Source organism: Protopterus annectens, chromosome 6.part0 (assembly GCF_019279795.1).
Source record: "Protopterus annectens isolate FY-2018-M chromosome 6.part0, PAN1.0, whole genome shotgun sequence".
Lineage (NCBI taxonomy): Eukaryota > Metazoa > Chordata > Ceratodontiformes > Protopteridae > Protopterus > Protopterus annectens.
In genome coordinates this window covers 1,413,577,250-1,413,595,066 of record NC_056737.1, presented here as the reverse complement: position 1 = coordinate 1,413,595,066, position 17,817 = coordinate 1,413,577,250, and the positions used below count along the sequence as shown (strand labels likewise).

The window sequence follows — 17,817 nt, the reverse complement described above, 5'->3', positions numbered from 1 at the left end:
GTGCTGCTTTTTTGTATTGATTACTTTTGCTTTCTCTTTTCCGTAAATGTTGCATCATATTAAATCTCTCTCTTTCCCAAGTCTGTATTTCTTCTTCAGATGTCTTCTGTTCCTCTTGTTTCATCTTACTTTGGGGACTCCATCATGCTGTGACATAACCTGTGTTAGTTTTCTGCACTAAATCTTTCTCTTTGCTGGTATTCTATAACTTCAGCTTCTATTTCTTTAACTTCTACTTTACTAATCTTCTGTTCTACATTGCCCCTTTGTGATCTTATTTTTTGTGCTGTGAAGTTTTCATATCTGTGTGCCTTTGCCTATATTTCTCCACAAATATCTTTGGAGCTGCTTTTTTTGTATTCTCCTTTACATAAATATTGCACCATATCAGATCTCTCGTTTTTCCCTATGTCCATGTTTCTTTTTTTAACTTTCAAAAATCTCTGAATTTTGTTCTTTATATTTTCTCTCTCACTTCCTGAGTCACTTCTTTTTACAAACGGTGCAAGGTTTCTTGGTCTATATAATGTTTTTAATGAGCCTGTTGTATTAATAAACACTAATTTGCGTTTGAAGCTTTTGACAGTTTTTCTTGTGCAGCTATTTTTCTTTCCTTTAATTTTTCCTTTTAATCTTTTTGTATATTGTATATCCTGAAATTCTAGGCTTCTTGCATAATGTTTGTCTTTTTGGCTTTTCCCGGTTAGGGGTCGCCACAGCGGAACTCCGGTCCGCTAATGATTGGCAGTAGATTTTTCTGGTGCCAAGTTGCCAGCCCGACGCCCAACCTTCAGCAAAGGCACGCCCATTCACACATGTCTTTCGGAGGCCATTCGACCGCAGGGTGGACATGCAGACTCCACACAGAAGGCACTCCAGCCGAGAATCAAACAGGAGAATCTCTTGCTGTGAGGCAACAACGCTACCGCTGTACCACTGCTGCTAAAAAATATTAGCTAATAAGTTGTAATAGTTATATATCCTGTGTGATAGTGCTAGGGTTGCCAGCTTTCCTTCTGTTAAAAACTGGACCAAGACCACACCCCTCACACCTACCATAACCCTGCCAGTGTCCTCCCATCTCCCCACCCACACTCCTCCCATTCTGTGATGTCATCACATCAAGTGAGGGGGAACACCCCCTTTTTTCCATTTGCGATGCTTTTTTTGGTGATTTACTATGCTTTTCTGTTTAAAAAAAAAAAAAAAAACATAGTAAATCTGCCGATTTAACAAACTCTGACAGTCAGTTTCTTTTTTTTTTTTTTTTAACAGAATACTGGAGTTTGTACAGTGTTTTCTGGACTATCAGACACTTGGTTTGATTTCCAAATAGTCTGGGGGAAAAACTGATAGGTGGCAATGCTGATTTATTATAGAGTCTTTGAATGTATACCAGGAGGATGTTGTGTTTTAGTAAAACCTGATTCAGTGCCAATGATACCGCTCCTGCAAGAAAAAATATGACTAGATCTTAAAAGTAGAGCAGAGCAAGTATTAAAATGAATGGAGAACTTAGGTGCCATGAGAAGCATTTAGAGCTAGCAGAGTAAGTAAAATATATGGTCACTGCTGTGAAAAAATTTAAAATTTGCCTGTTTCGTAGTCAGGGCTTTTATCCCTGTATGTCCACAACTTGAAACCCAAACCTTTTTTGAGACCAGAAATCTAGCATTCATCTTACTATTAATAGAGCTGTTTAATTCATACGACATAACATTTTACTGAGGTTTTCTGTTCAGCCTTACTTTTTCATATGCAAAATGCTTCTCTTGGTCTAATACATTTTGACTCTTCCCTGTACTTTGGTTTTCTCCCAGTCTTCCCATTCTAGCCAAAAAAAAATCTTATTATTATTTAATTTATTCCCAACTTTGACAAATGAGGAGTTATTCACTGTCCCAGAGTCCTGCAAGCATGCATAAGTTTTATACCCTACCCATTTTCCTGTATTTTAACCTTTTAGTCATCTCTGGCAGATTTCTCCATCGTTATGAATACTGTCCCCCAAAAGCATAACTGTTCCCAGATTCTTGTTAGGGAAGAGGTTCCTAGTACCCTTATTGAGCGTAGTCATGGCTCGGAGCCCCCTAGGTTGGTCTAAACTTGTATCCCACTAAAGAAGAAACATAAGACTAAACACATTACTCCCATTGCTAAAGATCCTCAGAGGGAATGGTAGGACTTTACCCAAGGTTTGTTCAGTTCCTTGATGGCCTTGAGGTTGTCTCAAGTGTTGGCTGTTCCTGCTTCTCCTTGGTCATCTACTCTGGCCAAAAGGACTAGGGAATCTAATTCTTCATATGAGTAGGTGGATTTAGGTGATGAACCACTGGCCTACTCCTCACAAATGATCTTACCTTTGGACTGTAGATCTGAGGAAGAGTATTACTTGAGTCCTGATTCTCCCTTTAAGGAGTTGTCCTTTTGGGGACATTGTGATTCGCATGATGGAACATTTTAAGTGGGATTGGTCACAGGCCTCTGATATTCAAAAGAGATTACAGATGGAATCTCAAAATCTTCTTCTGTTCCCCTGTGTTGGATGACTTTTGGATATATTTGCAGCTACTTCTTCGGCTCCTGATTCCCAACTTCCGGCCCCTAAGAAGCGTGAACATTTTTATAAGGTGCCTGAGGCCTTTTTGCGCCTCTACAAGTGTTCTTTTACAGATGCTGCTGTGGTCTCTGTTTCTGCTGACAAGCCAACCAGGCTTTTTAATTCTTCCAAACTTATTTCTTCTGATGAAGACAGTGTGGCTATGGAGACGCTGGAGAAAAAGGTATACACTTCAGCTGCACTTGCATTCAGGGCCATAAATTGTTAAACTCATACGACCAGGTATGTTTTGGCTCTTTTATCTCAACTTGGGGACATTTTGTTAGACCTTCCTGACTCTGAAGGTAAGACTGCTGTCCTCTCCTTATTGAGTTCTGCTTCTCATGTTGCATGTTACACTAGCAAATATAGTTATGATGCAGCTGATGCATTTTCTAGAGCTGCTGCTTCAGGTTCAGTTATGAGGAGGTACTCTTGGCTTTGCCTGCAGGCTTTAGCTGATGATATTATGGTAGCTCCTAGGTGCTCCTTTGGGCAATCAAAATCCCTTTGGTACAGCTGCTGCTTACTTGTTAAAGACTCTTCAGGACAGAGGTAAAGTCTTGCAGGATCATGAGTAAATCTTTTGTTTCTCCCATACCCAAATTTCAGGGAAACTATCCTTCTAAATCTGCCTTTGTTTGTAATCAGCCTTGTCAACCTTCTAAAGGAAAAATAGTTCCCAAGTACATATTTTCTGATAAACCCACCCAGACTTGTAATTCTCAAAAGCCCCTTTTTTCAGGACAGATTTATCTGCATTTAACATTTTCTCCCCTTCCATTGAGCCAGGTTCCCCTGTCCCTGTTTGGCGGTAGATTACTTCAGATTCATGGGTCTTGTCCTTTATCTGTCAGTTATTTTATGGTATTGAAATCCACCTCCCTCAGTCTTCCTCAATCCCTTCCAGACCAACTTCCTCATTTTTCTGTAGATCTGCAGGATCTTTTGAGTTAAGGCACCATCCAGCCTGTTCCAGAATCCCAGAGAGGAGCAGGGTTTTTATTCCAGAATGGTTTTGGTGCTCAGATACACTCCTAAAGATTCTTTCCTGATGGTTTCCCTCCAGACCATGTTTCCTGTCTTACTTCCACAGGCATTTCTGATCTCCTTAGACCTAAAGGTTGTCTGTCTTCATATTCCCGTTCACCCTATATTCAGGATATTTTTACAGTTCTCTGTTTCCTCCTCATTTTCAGTTCTTTGCTTTTCCCTTTGGGCTTTCTGCCACCACAAGGGTATTCTCTAAATGACTGGCCCCTGTCATAACCTTTTGCAGGCTTCAGGGAATCCAGATATTCCCATGTCTGGAAGACCTGCTTCTTCAGGCTCTTCTCTCAGTCCAGGCCTCTGCAGGGTCTACACTTCATCATGCTCCTTCTGCACAATCTGGGATTCACCATCAGGCTCGAGAAGTTAGTTCTGACTTCTTTTCAAGACCACATTTTGTGGATTGCATGATCCAAACCATTCCAATGTTAGCTTCTCTTCCTTCTCCCAAGGTTCTGTCTCTGAAAACCTATTTCCAGTTTCTACTTTCCCTTTCTGTCATTCCTGCAAGGGAATTTCTCAGAGCCCCGGGGTTCATAATATCTACCATTCCCTTACTTCTCTTTGCCAAGCTTCATATGAGGAAGCTTCAATAGTACCTAAAGACAGTTTGGCTAAAATATTGTCACCCTCTGGAGTTTCTGGTTCCCTTACTACCTTTTCTCAAACTTGAGTTTTACTGGTGGATTCAGCAGGTCTCTTTCAGTCCAAGACCGCCCTTTCAGACACCTACCCTTATTCAAGAGCTGTTCACAGATGCTCCCAGTCTGAGATGGGGATCCTCTTCCAAAAATCAGAGTTCAGGGTCTGTGACCCCTTCATCAGAGGTCAGATCACATCCACATGAACAAGATGCTGTTCAGGCTTTCCATTCTGTTTGGTATCTAAGCCTTTTAAGAGTCTTTACATACAACACCACAGTCATATGGTACATCAGCACAGGCAGAAAAATCTTAGAAGATACATTGATAAATACAAAGGATAAGTACAAAATAAGCAATTTATTGATGACCCAAAAAAGTTTTATAGAGGATTGGGAAACAAGGTGAAAGGAATTGAAAGACCACCAAAAAGAAGGAAAAGATACATTTTGGAGAAATATCTATGAAGATCCTGTGGAACATAACAAAGATGTTAAATGGACAGAAGAAGTAAAAGAAAGAACAAGAAGTTCAGATGCACAGGATATGAAATGGGATGAAGTAACAGCCAGAGAGATTGAAACAAAGTTAAGAAAAGCCATTAATTGGACACCCCCAGGCCCAGATGCAGTACTTAACTCCTGGCTAAAAGTATTAACATCATTGCATGACGATTTAGCCATGAATAACAACTATTTATATGCGCTCCCTGAACAGAGACTAGCCTTGCTAACAAGCTCCTACTTGAGTGAACCTGCAAGCTACCCTAAAAACTGTAGACCAGTAACTTGCCTTCAGATGACGTATAAATTGTACATTGGAAGTGATGCCAACAGAGATTATAGTCATTTAGAAGAAAACTCATTTATAGCAGTAGAACAAAAGGGTAGTAAAAAGTTATATGGAACAAAGTATCATTTGTTAAATAATGTCATAGTGGAGAACTGTAAAAAGGGCAAGAATCTAAGTATGGCATGGATAGACTGCAAAAAAGCATTCAACAGTATCCCACATTCATGGATAAAAGAGTGCTTAAAATGTATAAGATGCACCTTACACTGATAAACTACATCACAGCAACCATGAAATGGTGGCAAACCTCTCTGCAAGTAAGCCATGATAACAAACAGATTATTATTCCAGGGATAAACATTCAAAGGAGGATATTCTAGGGTGACTCTCTGTTACAGATGCCATTTTGCCTTGCCCTTAATCCATTAAGATGTCTGCATAACATATTAGGTCATTGATATAATTTGGCTCCCAGAAAGCAACAAAGTATAAAGACTTCTCATCATCTCTTTGTAGGTGATTTAAAATTGTATAGCTCATCAGATGAGGAACTAAAAGCACAACTGCAAGAAGTCAATTTTTTTTCAGATGATGTAAGAATGTTATTTGGTCTTGATAAAGGTACAAAAGCAACCTTTAAAGCAGGAAAGCTGCAGCACTAAGAAAACATCACTTTGGGACAAGAATGTGATATAAAACAAAGTGAGCATGAGGGAGTGTATAAATATTTGGGAATTGATGAAGGATCAACAGTAAAACATGAACAAATGTGAATAAACTCAGTAAGGAATATTTTGCAAGACTTAATCCTGAAAACAATGTTGACATTTAGGAACAAAGTTTAAGCTATAAACCAATTTGTACTTCCTGTAGTAGTTTACAGTTTTGGAGTGATTGACTGGCTCCAGAAGGTGTTGGATAGATTAGACAGGAAAACAAGAAGCATGCTTCATACTCCTCAAATGATTTATAAAAATCAGTACATACCAAGATTATATACTCCATATTCCGAAGGCGGTATGGGCCTCCTTGAAATGGATTACATGAATAGATATGCAATCATGGGGCTGCATACATATCTGCTGACCTCACAAGACCCAAACATAGTAAAAGTTTTGAAACATGAGGAAAGTAAATCTAAGATGACTTCCCTGCTTAGTCTAACAGAAGCATATCAGCATCAACTTGGGCGGTGCAGTGGTGCAGCGGTTAGTGTTGTCGCCTCACAGCAAGAGGTTTTCTGGTTCGATTCTCGGCTGGAGTGCCTTCTGGGAAGAGTTTGCGTGTTCTCCTTGTGTTCGCGTGGGTTTCCTCTGGGTACTCCAGTTTCCTCCAACAATCCAAAGACATTCGTCTGGAGTGTTTCTCCCTGGGCCTCTGCTGAAAATAGGCTCTGACCTAGTCGGACTTTCCCAGTCAACACAATGATGAATAAAAATAAAAATCAAGTGGGAATGGAAATCAAACCAGACGTAGATAAAAATCAGGCAGCAACTGAATATGCCAAAAAACAAAAGAAAGAATATAAGGTGAAAAATCAGATGAGAAAGCAAGAAATGTGGAAAATGCATAAATATAGTTGAAGTATAGAAAACTCCTGGAACAACCTCCTGTTCATCAGGATCAAATGCAGGAATGGCTAAGGAGAGGCAAATTCAAACCAAAAAATGAAAGGTTAATATTGGCGCTCCAAGACAGTAGACTACGTATGCATTGGTTTACAAAGTCCATTGAACATGTGGGAGAAACAGACAAATGTAGGTTTTGTAAAACAGAATTGGAAACAGTTGCACACCTTGTTGCTGGTTATGATATACTAATGGCAGAAGGACTGTATACTGAACGGTATAATAATGTAGCAAGAGTGTTGCATTGGAGAGTGTGAAAACATTATAATATTGAAGTAGCTGAAAAACACTGGAAACATGAGCCACAAAGCATCGTAGAAAATGATTAAATTTATATTGCATGGGATTGTCCATTACCAACAGTTCAAAAAATAGATGCAAGAAAGCCAAATATAGTAGTTCATGAAAATAAGATAAAAGTAGCATTGATCATTGAAATTGCTACACTCAGTGACTACAGTGTCTTATGTACAGAGACACACAAAGTCATAAAGCACCAGAATTTGCAGGCAGAAACGAGGGCAGTGTGGAAGAATGATACCCAGACAGTTCCAGTAGTAGTGGTAGGAGTAACGGGTCTTATAAAAAATAAATAATGTACAATCGTATTTAGATATGTTACCAATACGTGTAACTCCATACGAAGTCCAGGAATCATTACTGGGCACATTGCGGGTGCTGTGAAGAGTATTTCTGGCTATCATCAAAGATCGAAACAATACTAATTTCATGAACTTTAGTCATACCTTGACTTAGGAATGGTGTCCTTTCCCGTCATGATATTAGAAACCCAAAAGACTTGGAGAAATGAAGAAAGCAAGATACATCAACAAACAAGGGAGCCCAAGGACGTATCTTCTTTGCAGACTAGCCATTCAGACCTAGGACTTTGCTATCCACCATCAGGTAAACCCTTCAGGTGGTGTACATCTGTTCAGAACACAACACTGAGGTAGACTTCCTGAACAGGTCCAGAACATAAACCCATGAATGGATGCTTCACAAAGAGGTGTTTTTGGACATAGTACATTGGTGGGTATATTCCTCAAGTGGATTTTTTGCCTCCCCTCTGAACAGGCTTCTGTTTCAGAGTTCCAAGTCCTCTGACTTGGAGGGTGGACACCATGACTCTTTTCCAGGAAGGGAATGTTCCTATATGCTTACCCTCCTCTTCCTCTACTTCCCAGGGTCCTGCACAGGATCAAAAAGGACTCTCCCGGAATCTTGCTGGTGATTCCCTTTTGTCCCAGGCAGCACTGGTTTCCCCTTCATTGTCACCTGGCCAGGAGCAATCATCACAAGTTACCTCTCCAGATTGATCTTCTAATACATGACAAAGGGATCTCTTATTTACCCACACTTGTCCACTCTTCATTTGACACTTTGGGTGATAGGGTTCGATCCCTTTTAGACTTTTCTGAGCATGTGCTTAAGGTTCTGCAGGAGGCTAGGAAACCCAGTACTGGAAAATTCTGTATGGATAAATGGAAGAGATTTTCTGTATGGTGTTTAGAGCATCATCAGGATCGCTTCTTAGTGGGGGTTCTTTTTATCTTTTCTTACTCGTGTGAACTGCTACTTGCCGGTCTAATGTAGTCTTCTAGTAAAGCTCACTTGTCTGCAGTCTCTGCTTGTCTGCCCTTGAAACCATCGTTGGCCTCTTGTTTTGAGGTCAAACAATACCTTAAAAGCGTTCTTCATATCAGGTCCCCAAGTAAACCTCTTTCTCCCTGTTGGGGCCTTAATTTTGTCCTTGAAAAACTGACCGTTTCCTTTGAGCCTGCTTCTTCCTCCTTGCCCCCCCCCCCCTTTTCTCTGGTTCTTCTGTTGGAACACTTTGCTAGCTGTGGAATGTTTGCCTTTCTCTTCTGTTTCTCTTTTCTTCTGATGTGCATGGTGTTGCTGTAGTTCGTCTGGGGGCACTTCTGTTTTGATTATGAAGTGTGCATATGTCAACTTTATGCCCTTTGCCTCTGCAGGGACCCTACGACTGATTACAACAGTAGGAGGATATAAGGGCTTTGGTATAATGGTCGGACGTTGTGGTATCCTTGCCAGGAGATCTCACATGTCCTTCTTTTCACTGTTGCAGTATTCATAACATTGACTTTACTTTTGTAGTACTACAGAATCAAAAGAGACATTTTGACTGACTTCCTCCAAACGCAGTGATCTTCAGTCTTCCTGGCAAATAACTCATATTCATCAATTGAGCATTTCAACCGAATCATTAAAAACTTACTTGACAAATGTTGTCCTCTAACTGGCATCAGAGTATATGTGGACAACAATGTCTATGGTTCACAAAAAAAAAAAAAAAAAAAAAAAAACTGTGTGATAATTTCAGCTCATTTACACTAATAAAAAAAATGTAGGATTGCTATCAAGGAAGCCAATTCTACATACACACATAAGTAGCTGTTTATGCTTACAAAGTTTTTGTGAAAGTGTAATAGTAACAGGTGATCTTGTCAGTAAGTTGTTGATAAATTTTAGGTAATTAATGTTTCAAAATTCTTTTTAGTATTGCGGTCTACAATCTCTACTTTTTTATTTATTTTTTTTTACTTCAAATCGCTGTGCATGTATATAATGTTATCATTAAAAATGTGTGATTTTATTTTTTATTTTGTTCACTGTAACACGGTTGTAAATGAAAAAAAAACTGTGCTCCATTTTTCAAAAAATAAATGTGTTACATTGATGTTGGTAATCCATCCTTAAAGTTTAATAAAGGCAGACTGTGAATGTTAATGCATTGTAAGTGTGGTGTATGCATTTGTATGTGATGCTTCTTACTGTTTTAATTTTTCCAAATGTTATAGGTTTCTCATACCGTGATGGCAGTGGACCTCATTGCTAAGTCACTGTAGGATTAAAGTTCATTAAATTAATATTGCTTCAATCTTTGACTTTTGCCAAGAGTGCTCTTCTGAGCCATGCTATGCACCCAGAATTGCTTCCTTTCTGCAGTTTTGGATTGAGTTGCATGTATCAATAACATATTTAAGTATGCATGAAATTTTTTTTTCTTAGTCCTGTTGCCCCATATGGCAACTACTACTGCTGCTGCTGTTGAAACTGTCTGGGTGTCTTTAAGCAGATCCATGGGCAACAGTTTTGTTGAGTAAACGGAAGGGGATGGCACCCGTTAACTTCAGCTGAAATTTGTGAAAACAGTATTAAGGAGGGTACAGTTTACAGAATGGTGTAAACTGTTTTTAACTTGTAATTAAATAAATAGCAAATAAGATTGAATTACATAATACAGTGGGTTAACTAAATGTCTGTCATTGTCATCACTCTGTGTTCGTTGGTATACTGCAAAGCAGTAAGATGTGGTTACACATGCAGCACAAAGCACCATCATTAGTAACTACAAGTGCAGGTCCTGGTTCCGTATAGCATAGTGCAGCACTCCTGACAATAACTCCAAGCTGTACCAGCCCACTTTTTCCAAGACTCTGAGGCAGGATATCCTGTGCCTTAAGGTGTCATTTGTCACACTCATCAATGTGTGCCATTAAAAACTCCATAGCTGCCAATGTACACCCCATATCTTGTTTGAAAATGCACTAGTGATGGTTTTCATATTGCTATCTACACATGATATTGAGATATTGATAGACAGTTTTTGCTCATTTAATTTTGTTTTGTCACTGTAGTAGAAGACTGTAATTTGATTTTTGTTTAGGTTTGCATATTTTATTGTTTGATTCTTGTGTACCAGCAGTTTACTATTGTAATGGGCAAATACAACTGTTGTTCTTCTTCAGCTGTGGATTAAATGTAGAGCAATTAACATGCATGTTTACAGCCAGTTTTAATTAGAAAATCATTTATTGAGTGATTAGTAATTAAAGTTTCTAGGACAAGTACATCTATTAATACTGTACTAATTAAATGAAAGTTTGAGTCTTTATAAGCTGTAAATTATTTAAGGTATTTCCTGAAAAGTATGTCACTTGCTGAGTTTACCAGTTTTTGCAGTGGGGCTGCTGTGTTAGGAACATACTAAATGTGGAAAAATGTATCAATCAGACTCTGTTAAACCACTGCATTAAGCTAATAAATGTTGAAAATATATTAATTGGAGTAAATTATAGTTGTTTCCTTTTTACAGGCAGCTGAACAGCAATCCGTGGATAATGAGGTAAGCATCATTAGTTCATTATCTAAATGTATTCTTACTTGTATGTGTTGCATTGCAGAAAGAAAATGTTTATTGGGTTGTTATTTTCAAGTAAATATTTGTAATTTGTAAATACTTTGTGGTAGGATATTTGTGCTTTCATAACATAACACAATAGCAGAAAGAAAGAAATGGTGTGTATAATCTGCTGTTTGAAGTGCTGTTAAGCTGCAATGCTACTTTCCTTCATAGGGCATCCAACCCTTCCAACTGTCCAGTGCCTTCTTGAAAGCCACTGCGGATTCATACTACACCACCTGCATAGGCAAATACATTCCAATGCTCGTCAACTGTCTCTGTTTCTCTATTAAAAAAAAAATCCTCCATCTGTATGTGGTGTCCCCTTGTCCACCTCAGTCCTCATGTCTCGGCTGCATCCCTTTGCTTTCTTATTCAAATTTTATGCACCAGTGTTTCCTTCCTTCTCCCTTCAGTTTCCTGGTGACTCTTTAACAGTTTTCTTATGGGTGCATTTTAGCTTTCATATCCCTTTCCACTGTGAGTCTTCAGAATTGCATGCATTATTTCAGGTGAGGTCACACCAACTAGGTTGACTCTTCTACTGTTTTTATTTCTAAACTCTACTCTGTACTGTACAACTCAGCACTTTATTGGCAACCCCTGCTTCCTTATGTACTTGAGTTTGGTGGTCCAGGGCTTCTGTAACAGACATACCTAGGTCATTTTCTGACACAATTCCTGCTACACTTTGGTCACCTACTTTCTGAGGACATGCTGAAAATGATGAGTGAAGCCAGAAGGGGAAGCACAAGGCACTAGTATGTAGCTAAATGGAAGAGATTCTCCATCTGGTGCCAGAGGAGGAATCCGAACCTACAACAAACTGATGTGCCTGTGGTTTTCCAGTATTTGTCTGAGCTTTTCTCTTCAGGTATCGCCTATGCTTCCGTGAGGGTATAGCTCTCAGCTTATTGAAAATAACTCTATATTTACCTCCCAGTGGCATCCAGGTCTTCATTGAAGCTGTTCTTGATCTTCAAGATCCAAAAGAGAATGGGTTCAGCCTGGGATTTCAGGTTTTGTGTTAGGAAAAACTGACACCATCTTTTGTACCAGCATCTTCTGGACCTTTAAAGTTCTTTATATGGAAAACAATGTTCATAATAGCTGTCACCTCAGTTTTGAGTGTGAACTACATGCCCCTCATATGCATGTAATCATTCTAGAAGTTTAGCAGGGACAGGTGACCCTGTCTACTAAACCCTCCTTTATGTTAAAAGGTGTTACAGAGGTTGCTGTCAGCTAAGCTATTCAACCTCCAGTATTCTTTCACTCATTTTCTAAATAAAAGGGACCAAATCCTGTACTCCTTGTAAGTGTGCAGATAGTTGAGGTAATGCCTAGGTAGAATTAAGCCTTTCAGAGAAGGAGAAAAAACCCAGCTCAACTGTTTTACTGTGTTTGTCTCCTTTATGGAAACCAGCCGAGGACTGCTAGTGACAAAACAATCCATCAGAAGGTGGCTTGCTAGTTGTATTAGCCTTTGTTATAAAGCACATGGCAAGACATTTCAGAAGAAGGTCAGAGTCCTTTCTACAAGAACCACTGACACTACTGTGGCCTTCCTGAAAGGGTCATTACTCAGGACATTGTAGAAGTAACCACATGGTCCTTAGTATATACCTGTTGTAGGTACTATAACCTTAATGATTTCTGTAGGGCTACATTTGAATATGATGTCCAGGCAGACATATTCTAGTCCTGATCCAGGCACTGAGCCAGCCACCTTAACTGGATAAGCTTTGGGAATTTTCCTTTTAAGTTATGAGTGCAGCAGTGATTTAGGGGAGCGGTAGTACATTTGTCTATAAAATTTACTGTATTTGTGCCTCTGCTGGTGACATAGAGTGATAAACCCCTGATTGTGGCTTGGATGTTTGACATTATAGGCAGAGAGGACAGGAGTTTCTGTTCTGGGGAGGTTGAGCCTACTGGCCAAAACTTGCTGAATCAGAGGACTGAAGGCTGAATTAATGTGCTGCTTTACAGACCTGAGTGGGCATGCTCTCTGGCCACTCTTCATTGTCTGCCTGGTCTAATGTTGGGATGACAGCATGCTGAGAGTGGTTACGACATAGCAAAAAGCACTATTGTGGAATCACAGTATCCAGGCTCCACTCTAATCGCATTCTGCCCCATTGTGCCTGGTGGGTGCAACTGCTGTAGTCATTGGGTGGAGGCATCCCATGTAGGTGTTCACAGTAAGGAAGTGCTCCTGCTATGGTTTACACAAGGCAGCCACAAAGGCATTAAGAGATGCACAGATTGGGAACATTGTGAGTAGGTATTGCGGAAGCCAGAAGTCCGTGCTGGTGGTGGTAACAAAAGAACGATCGTCCATGTTAGTAATGACCAGATCAAGGATGTTGCTACCTCTAGTGGGGGTAAGAACGAGCTGGTCCAGGGCATTGGAATTAATGAACTCCAGGAAATGTTGGGCAAGTGTATTAGTACATGAGTAGTTTTCCCAGTTAATGGAGGGGTAGTTGAAGTTGGCTAGTAAGAGAGTGTTAGGTTGGACCCTAATATTCTCCAGGGTGCTTAGGAATGTGGAGAGTGAGTCTTGGGATGTGGTTGGGGACCTATAGCAGGCTATGACCTGAATCGCTGTCTTACCCAATGTTAGCTGCACCTGAAGTATCTCTGATGCATTATGTTGGGCTACCAATCTGGAGGTGTGCGCATCCTTTGTGAATATGGAAACACCACCACCTTTGGAGCTTTGGTTCAAGTTTGGGGCCTAAAGGTGTGGAATGTGTTATAGCCTGGTAGTACAGGGTGCTTTCTGCTGCCTTGAACCAGGCTTCTGTTACAGCATAAATGTTGATGTTCTCCATTTTAAGGAGTGCTTTGAGCTAGTGCATTTTGAGATTTGGACTTCTAACGTTGAGCAGCATGACCCTCAGATTGCATTTGTTTGTAGCTGTTGCGGTGGTAATTTGGTCTTTGGAATACCACCTAAAAAAGGCACTATAGGGGTGGCAAGAGCCTTGACCAGTATCCGGAAGCCCAGGGGTGACAGATGCAGGCCACCTCTGGCAAAGCATCAAGGTCCGTCAGTCATGTCATCCCAGGAAGACATATACTGGATCCCCTTAGAATGACACCAGAAACTTAGCCAATTGTTGAAGTCAGTCATTTACTGCTTGTACTGTGGCATAATTCTGGCTGATGTTAGGATGCTGCTCAGGGGCTAGGATCATACCCCCCTGGGCTACATAATCTGAGAACTCCTCCATGTTTCTTTTCATGTAGTCCAGGGAGGTACGTCTCAGATCATTCCCACCCACATGTACAATGACAGAGTCATATTTGTACCTGTTGTTGAGGGACCTGAGTGCATGCATTATGTGACTGATCCTGGCACCTGACAGGCAGCTGACAGTTACTTTCTTCTTATTCAACCTAGTGAGAGGGACATCAGTGTGCCTTACTATTGAGTCACCTATGACTAGTGTGTTGGGCATGCTGTTTTGTCTTAGGGGCTTTGGTTGAGTGGCACACTATTTAGGAGAGTTATGTGTCTCGTGATTAGTGTTGTGTTGTGGTCAAGTGCGTTTCTGCCTTGGAGGTCTCTGCTGCTTGAGTAGATTTTTATTGAGAGCCTCCGTGAAGGTGAGTGTGTGGTTTGTGTTTTTATGTGAGGGCAGTGCTAGTGTGTGTTCTGGAGGGCTATGTGTTCCATGTGTGTGGTGTACGTGTTGACCTTCTCCTGTTGACCAGCTTTTCTGGTCTTGGCTGGAGAGTGCATGGCTTCCAGTTTGGATATATAAGTGCATCTCTCGCAAGTCTGAGCGTTGGGAGGTAAGAGGAGAGGGTTGTCGGTGTACATGAGACAGTTGCTATATTTCTCAAGATGCCCAAGTTCCCCAGGTTACTAGGTGAAAGCACAGGGAACTGACCTTTAGACATGCCTGGAGGCGTGGGCATTGATAATACGTACTGGATCTGTTTCCTTGTAGAATGTTTAGTTCTGTTAGCACATTTTTGTGCTACAATAATCCAAAACCTATTTTAACTTCATACATGATACTTAAAACTTGTATACACCACACCTCCAGTCCACAGGTGTTTTGGCTAAACTCCTGCCCCACAGCCAGAGCATATTTCCCCCTTAGCATTTTTTCAGCTTGTCATAATGTTGCCTTTTTCAGACTAAACTCTACAGAAAGCTGCTTCCTGTTGTCCTAGTTGGTGGTACCCCAACATGCCAACCACAAAATTTGCCTTAAGTAAAATAATCAGTCAGTGAATCTAATCCAATCCATGCTGTTTCTAGCTAACACATTAAAGGTATTTACGTCTAAGTGTTGCCTCCAAGTGCATCTGCAGTTAACTTCTGCTGAAGCCTCTAGGCTTCAAATATTGCTTCTTCATATTTTCATCGATAATTCTAAAAAAATGCTGTGTACAAGGTTTTCAAAAGTTTCATCTTAAAACTTACACAATAGCAAACTCAAGTGCATTAATATTTGACCTGTGTCTAGTTCAGGTAAATAGATAATTAACTGTTGTTTTTATCATATTAATTTTGTATAGATATAATTTTCACACTTTTTTCTAAGTATGTCAACAACCATGTAACACAGACAGAACTCTTTAGCCTCATATGAAAGTTCTCAGCCAGATGAGTAAAATGCTGCTGACAGTATGTGTGTAACTTGGTTGCTAAAATATTGCAAGTTGTTTACAAAGTATTAGAAATGTAATAGTTACTGTGCTTACTGTGACTTTTAAAGTTTGGTTCAAGACCTAGAACCCAAAGAATACTACTGTTATAAAATAGTTTGTGCTGAAGAGTTTGCCATTTATAGTTCTTTCATAACCCGTATGGTTCCAGAGATATGAGCATTTGTTTGAAATGTAAGGACATAATTTGAATCTGAGGAAAGGCTTCGGCTGTGCCCATTGGAAGTTACAGTGCAAACTTCCTGAGGTCTATTGGAGTGAAAAGTGTGCAAGACCCTAAGACCAGCCTTAGTTAAATCCTTTACTCAAATAGTTTAGTATCATCAGATTAATTTGTCAGTTAAATAATTTGTAGCCACTTAACACCTCAACTCATGACTGTGCCTACATATCACCACTACCAAAATGTAATTCTTACCTCTTCATTTCCTAATATTTAAGATCAAGTAGTTTTCCCCAAACACGGTACCCCATAGCTCCTCCTTCCCTTGAAATCAGCTAAGTGACACTCCTAGGCAGCCATTGTATGCTTGCAACTGTGTGGAATGAGGTGTGCGCTCTGGTGCCTCAGGCAAAAGAGCTTCATAGCAACCCTTCTTTGATGCCCAATACCCCCCCCACACACACACACACACACAGATATTACCCACCCCACCCCCGCCATCCTGGCCTAAGCACCCTATCCAGGTTATTTTTTTCTTTCTTTTTTCTTTTCTTTTTTTTTTTTTACAGTTTACTTACTGTTCATTTTTTCCTGCATTTATTTATTCATTCAACACATTTAAAACCGGAAAGACTACACTCTGACAACTGTGGAGGAAACAAGGGATTGGGGTTGGAGTGATGATTAAAGTGTTTACCTCACAGACACAAAGTACATGATTTGATTCTCACCTGTGGGGTATTTGGCTAAGCTTAAAATGCCCTGCAAGGGCAGCTAGCCTAGTACTTACTAACCTATAACCTAAACAAGTGAATTAAGCCAAGATCTGGTGTCTCCCAAAGCCATGGGAGTTTTAGATGCTTTTGAGATAAATTTTACAGGTTTTTTAAACAGCCTTTTCATCTAATGGTAGTCTGAACAAAAATAATGATTAAGAGATGAAATTCAGTCTTGCTGTTCAACTTTATTTTTTCCTGAATTCTTTTACCACACCCTAACTCACCAAGACTGCCCTGTAATAACTAAATTAAGCTGGGGTTCCATATGGCCACAAGGCAAGCAGAAACCTTGGGGCTGTAGATGCTCTGAGGTGCATTTTAGAGCTTTTCTTTCCAACTTTATTGAAAAATAATCATGTGTAAGAAAATAAATTAAATCTTGCTTTTTTTAATTCCAAGGAAGAAATGAGTTGTATCCATAGCTTAATGCTCAAATTCACTAATACAAGTGTGCAATAAACAGAAAGGATGAATGTTATGTTGATTCGTAAATCATGTCTGAAAATACTACCTGCATCCCTGTCCCACCTTAAATAAAGGAAGTCACTTTCTGTGCATCTCCACCTGATAAATTGGGATGAAAATGAAGGGACAAATGGCCACTGCCATATATATTTCAAGTTGCTGCTGTCATACGGATATACAGCAGGCCTCCTCATTTCTACCTGCACAAGACATCCAGCTTCCTTGTACCATTTCACAATATTGAAAAAACAAATAGAACTTATTTGCTGTCAGACGTATATAAATATAATACTTTACAGCAATGTTTTCAACTTGTTACTTTTAGAAGTACATTGCCTCTGTATAAGCTTAGTCACCCTCAGAAGTTTGTGAGGAGAGCTAAAAAAAATAATGACCACAATAACACCAACCCAGCAGACGATAGCAACCACTGAGGTTTGGGAGGAAAGTTAAAAAAAAAAAATAGCATCATCTCCAGCTTGCCATGCAAGCTACTGGCAGATTAAACTAGGTGGGATTTAGGGCAGAGTCCTCTACTAAGCTCTTGTCCACTTATATAGACACGGTGTGAGGGAGCCATCAGCCCCCCCCCCCCCAGAAGTTCTAAAGTACTGGGTATTCTGTGATGCTTTTTATTCCTTGCTGTTTGTTTTCTGAGAGATATCTGTTTATAAAGTGTACAAGCCACAAACGGATCAGTTACTTTAATCCAGACAACCCCCACCAAGTAGTAATAGCCATGCAGATGTCAGATTGTGATAGTAGGATAGCCTTATAATGTGCTTCACCTTTGATCCA

The 17,817-nt window shown here is 39.9% G+C and overlaps 1 protein-coding gene across 1 annotated transcript in view; it reads left to right on the top strand.

The window, feature by feature from the left end:
• Positions 1 to 17,817, top strand: part of DARS1 (aspartyl-tRNA synthetase 1) — a gene marked incomplete in the record, with an annotated part of 1,501,614 nt that overhangs the window by 232,698 nt on the left and 1,251,099 nt on the right. The window contains 1 exon segment of the mRNA XM_044074962.1: positions 10,834 to 10,863. Within this exon segment, the coding sequence (XP_043930897.1) occupies positions 10,834 to 10,863 (30 nt within the window).